Source organism: Triticum aestivum, chromosome 1A (assembly GCF_018294505.1).
Source record: "Triticum aestivum cultivar Chinese Spring chromosome 1A, IWGSC CS RefSeq v2.1, whole genome shotgun sequence".
Taxonomy (NCBI): domain Eukaryota; kingdom Viridiplantae; phylum Streptophyta; class Magnoliopsida; order Poales; family Poaceae; genus Triticum; species Triticum aestivum.
The window spans coordinates 567,952,246-567,957,504 of NC_057794.1; the positions used below are offsets into that span (position 1 = coordinate 567,952,246).

Consider the following 5,259-nt stretch of genomic DNA (forward strand, 5'->3'; position numbering starts at 1 on the left):
CCTTACGATTTGCATCAGATCTTTTCATAGATCATCCGTTCAAAGGAGCGGAAAATCTCAGTTTCCAGGTGATGATCAGTTCGTCGTAGGGGGGTGGGGAGGGGGCGGGGGCTCTCTGGGCCTGGGTTTCCTTCTTTAGCATTGGATGTTTTTAATTGATCAGTGTTTGGTGTTGGGCTACTTCAGGCTGGGCAGGAAGCCACCGGGTCAGTACGAACTTAAGCCTCTCTCAATACTTGCAGCAGCAAACCATGCGTGCTGGTCGCTTGCAGCAGCAAAAAAGCAGCACCACGACGGTACAGAAAATACCTTACGGTATCACATGCCCATTTTGGTTGGAAATCAAAGGGACGACCAACATCAGGGGGGAAGGTTATTGGTAGTAAGAGATCTGTATAGGTCTCAGTCTAGATTTAACCCTAGGTAAATACAATACCTTTGAGAAGATAATCTAAATAAGTCTTGTCAGGGGGTGGTTATTGGTAGTAAGAGATCTATAAATTAGTATTTTTTAGTTCAACCCTAGGTAAATATAATACCTTTGAGAAGATAATCTAAATACATCAGGGGGAGTTTATTGGTAGTAAGAGATCTGTAAATTAGTATTTTTTTTTAGTTCAATCCTAGGTAAATATAATACCTTTGAGAACCAAATCTAACCGAGTTAGAACGCAACACATGGCTGACGATAAACTGGAGCCACCACCACAACTAAATAAGTCTTGTCTTTGCAGCTTTCTGTCAATAATTGTTTATGTATTTTCAAAAACGTAATTCGAAGTTATAATTGGATGGCTGATATATAGTTACACCAGCTTTATTTATTTATGTACATTTTTTATATCCTAGTTCGGCTATTTCTGTTCTTATAGGCTGATTGTAGTTGCTATTCGGTTGATTATACATCTTATGAAAGAAATTTGTTTTCATGCTATTGGTTTTACCATACAAAATATTTAGTTCATTCTCCACCACCCCCATGGTAAAGTCTGCTGTTAGCCATGCCATCTAGTTCTGTGTGCTCATGGGCTTATGTAAACTGCCCGGGCGGTGTCCAAGTTTGTCATGTAGTTACCTATCTCTGTTTACTTATCTCTGCTGGTTCATGTATTTCGTCTGTATAAAGTTGAAGAATGATCGATGTTACCATTTTCAGTGTGATGTTATGCTCACATGAACTCTGTTACAGTAGTATTGTGTACAAGATCTACCCAGGCGCGCTCTTGTTGTACGAACGAGTGTGATTCAGAAGCATATATGGCGAACCAGGTAGCTTCTGAGGTTATTGAGATCATTGAAGATGACAATTCTGTAGGTGAAGAATGTTGGGATTTGCTTGAGGTACATGTTGCTATATACTCTAGTAATTTTTTGGTTGTCGTTTGGTAAAAAAAAATACATCTATTGGTATATCTTCTGTTATTGCAATTTATATATAGTACCCTCTAATAATGTGTCTTGATTTTAATGTCTTGTTCTCTTGTTTTGTTAGTTTTTAGGGTTTTGATATGCATATAGGTTATTTGTTCTTTTGCTTTTCAGGTTTGCATGTAAACTTTTGTGCTATATTGAACTTCTTGTAATACAAAACGACAAGTGTTTTGGGGGGTGTCCTTGGAATTTGTGTACATGTGCTCGGTGTTCATTATATTCTAATGTATTGATTTAAAAATATATGTTGTGGTTAATGCCTCATAAGCATTTCAATCATTCAAGTATGTGCAATGCTATTACGTACGACACACACATACAACTATATAGACTAGTACACCCATTTATACCGAATGAAAAGAATAACGGCACTATTTTTTTTGGCATGTACATTAGATTTGATTTTATGCCTCGCAGTTAAAGATAGTTATTTAATGCAAAGGCTGTATAAAAATTCCTATCATCACTGGATCAATCTTGGTATTAACTATTAAGCAGTCATTGCCCTTTAGCAAGATGGTGCTTTCTAGGTTTGCTCCCTAAAATTATATTACACCTTAATAAACTTTTTGTTAAAAATTGGTTGCTAGGCTTATCCTCAAAGTAAAAGAATTGAAACCTTGAAAACACCTTTGTCCTGCCACAATTAGGCTTACGCCAACTATACATTTATTATACCTGTTAGATTTGCTTGTGAAGTTAGAGGCTTATACGGTTATACCTTAAAGGGACATCAATTAGTATTATTCTATTTCTATTTATTGGAGCAACTCTTGATGCTTTCGTATGCTAACTTTTAGAAATATTTACAGGATTTAAATCCAGCGTCCACTTCCTCAGCACATTTTCAGGCCAGTTCTGAGTTTAATGTAGAAGATTATGTCAATGAAGGTAAAAAAGGGTCGAATTAAAACTTCCTGCACCATGAATTCATGATATCATGTGAGATCTGCTTGCATTAGCAGAATGTGCTCGTGAAAATAAATTTCGAAAGAAAGCTCACGATCTACATAATGAAAGTGATCTTTGTGATGTATTTGTTGCTGCATTACATCAATGCAAAAATATTAAGGTCCGCAGTTTAAAAAATGATGTTTTGTTTTCCTTGATCCGTGAAGGCCTGTTTCTATGGGCTAAATCCGGGGACATGCTCACTTTTGTTTATAACTTAGCAAAAATTTCCCTCGTGAGGCAAACTAATGAGTGTTTCATACTAAATGCCTAATGTTTCCGAATAGGCCTTAACTAACTCCAGAAAAACTCAAATTTGTGTATATATATTAGCGGTCAATTTAATGAATTTTGATTTTTTTAATTAAACTTTGCTCTGCCTTTCAACATCATTAGGGGGGATGTATATGGGCCATGCGTGTCTCCTACTTCTGTTAGAAAGGTAGAAATGGCCAATAAATTTGATCATAAAACCATCTAAGCATATCTATGCCATGCTTGATGTAGTTGATTTGTCAAACGGGTCAAATCTGTCTAGGGAAAAATAACTAACCGGTAAAGTAGCACTTGATGCACTTCATGGGAACTTAATATTAAGCAAACTGATCAAGCAGAAGTCTGATATTGTTAATTATATACTTATGTACTTACCATTATGTTATGGTTTTCCTTGTTTTTTTGCAGGTGGAGATGGAATTCTAGCAGCACCTTCCTTTTTTGCTGATGGAGATGGAATTTTAGCAGCACCAAATCATACTATCATCAATAGTAATGAAAAACCTCAAGACCCGGGTCAGAGTTGCAGCCTGCTGCCCAGTTCCCCAACTGAGGATTCTCCTCTTTATATGCTTGCTACTTCAGATGGGGCTCTAAGTAATAAATATGTTATGGATGACTTGACAACCATGAGTGGCAGTCATGTAGTACTCCCTTCCATTCAGGAAAATGTAGGGGCCAGCAGTATTGCCTTTGCTGGTACAACTGCAGACATGTGCTTTGTTAAGAACCCGCAGTCTCAATTCCTTGGTCAGCCTTCAACTTGCTCTTCACCGGAAATAATTGATCTTACTCAGATTGATGACATGGATGAAACTGATGATGTACCAATGGAATTAGCACCTATACCTGAATTAGATGCTCTTACAGACATGGATCAGATTGATAACGTACCAATGTTACTACCTAGGAAGAATGTCACTCTTGCACTAGATCTTGATGGTAAGTTATTAAATACTTTATTCTCCTGTAGGTTTCTTTTCATGCACTTAAGATTATTGACATGCTCATTTTCTGTTGCATAGGCACCCTTATCCACTCAGCAAGGTACGACCATGGCGCGGACTTCTCATTTCCTATGCGCCGTGGAGAAGAAGAGTACACTGTCTACGTGAAGAAGAGACCACATGTAGATGCCTTCCTTGAAGAGGCGGCTCATATGTTTGAGCTTGTTGTATTTACGGCTAGCACAAGCTCTTATGCAAACCAAGTGATTAATGCATTGGATCCTGAGAACAGACTGATATCACGGCGTTTTTTCCGGGAGTCATGTGTCTCGGTAGATGGAAACTACCAGAAGGATCTGACCATTATTGAAGCTGATCTTGCAAAGGTTGCGATTGTTGACAATACCCCTGAGGTAACTTACTCTGAAACTCAAGTACGGAGGTCATTATTAATAGTTATGATTTTAGTGTTATTGACTACCATTTTATTGAGTTGAATTTGGAAACTTGTAATTTATGATTTTGAGAGATTGCCATGACTGATCGATGACTGAAACCCTTTTCTCACACGTGCCGCAGGTTTTCCAGCAACAGGTGAATAATGGGATAGCCATAAAGAGCTGGTCAAGTGGCCGGTATGACATTTCGCTGCTTGAGCTGATCCCCTTCTTGGAAACAATTGCTGACGCGGATGATGTCCGGCCGATCATTGCAGACAAATTTGCCAATTAATGATTGGATATACATAGGCTGCAAACATTTGGTGCCCCCAGTTATTTAATTTTCTCAACAAAGAATCTGTCCATAGTGGAACAAAAAGTTTGGTACAATAACTGGACACCTGCTTCGTTTCGACTTTGATTCCCTAGAGTTCGGTGCGGGAGAATCAATTTTTTTGATCTGTAATTTGGCACATCTTACCATTGTTTTATGTGCAACTATGATGCATAAAATGCCATTGTTCTACAGAGGAAGTTATAGGTTATGTAAGATTGTCCACAGGCCTCTTTGTCGCATGAACAAACTCATACATGATCCTAATTATGTGTAACTTTTGTCAGTTTTGTCTCATATATGAAATTCCGAATAAGAAAGGCAATTTGGGTTATGCAATTATGCTTGAGTTCGACTTTTGCATATTCGTAAGATTTGACATTTTTATCTCATGTATTATATAACTAGAAATTTGCAATTATCAACATGCAAGGATGGTTTTTGTTCATACACTAGGCGTATCACCATGCATATGCATACTTGATAGTATAGGGAAAATGCCTGTTTAGAACAAACTAGGGTAGGCATCCATCACTTGGTGGCTTGCTATGGAGTTTAAGACCGCTAGAAGAGAAGTAAACATAAATAGAGAAAACTGGTTATTTACCCATAAGTTGACTAGTCTTGGTTCATATACCAAAAGTTGCTTGTCAATTGGTATGTACCCTAAATCTGCATTTATACATATGCTCAAGCCATCATTCGTTTCTTGAGAAAAGAGATACCCCCTCTGCTCTTGCGACGCTTCCCATGGGCGGCGAGGATGGATCTTGAGCCACCGCCGCCATTTCCATCCTCCCGCTACCTCCTCCCTCGCTACAGGGCATGGACGGGTGAAGCCCAGACTACGTTGGCGTTGGCGGGGATCGGTGCCTCTAGC

General features: G+C 38.4%; 1 protein-coding gene across 1 annotated transcript; it reads left to right on the plus strand.

The window, feature by feature from the left end:
* The first annotated feature begins 1,257 nt into the window (after positions 1 to 1,257).
* On the plus strand, positions 1,258 to 4,337 carry LOC123181660 (CTD small phosphatase-like protein 2). Its single transcript, XM_044593981.1, has 6 exons — positions 1,258 to 1,341; positions 1,519 to 1,542; positions 2,244 to 2,322; positions 3,067 to 3,600; positions 3,684 to 4,018; positions 4,185 to 4,337. Exons 1-6 carry the CDS (start codon positions 1,258 to 1,260, stop codon positions 4,335 to 4,337), a joined length of 1,209 nt encoding a protein of 402 aa, XP_044449916.1.
* The last annotated feature ends 922 nt before the right edge of the window (positions 4,338 to 5,259 follow it).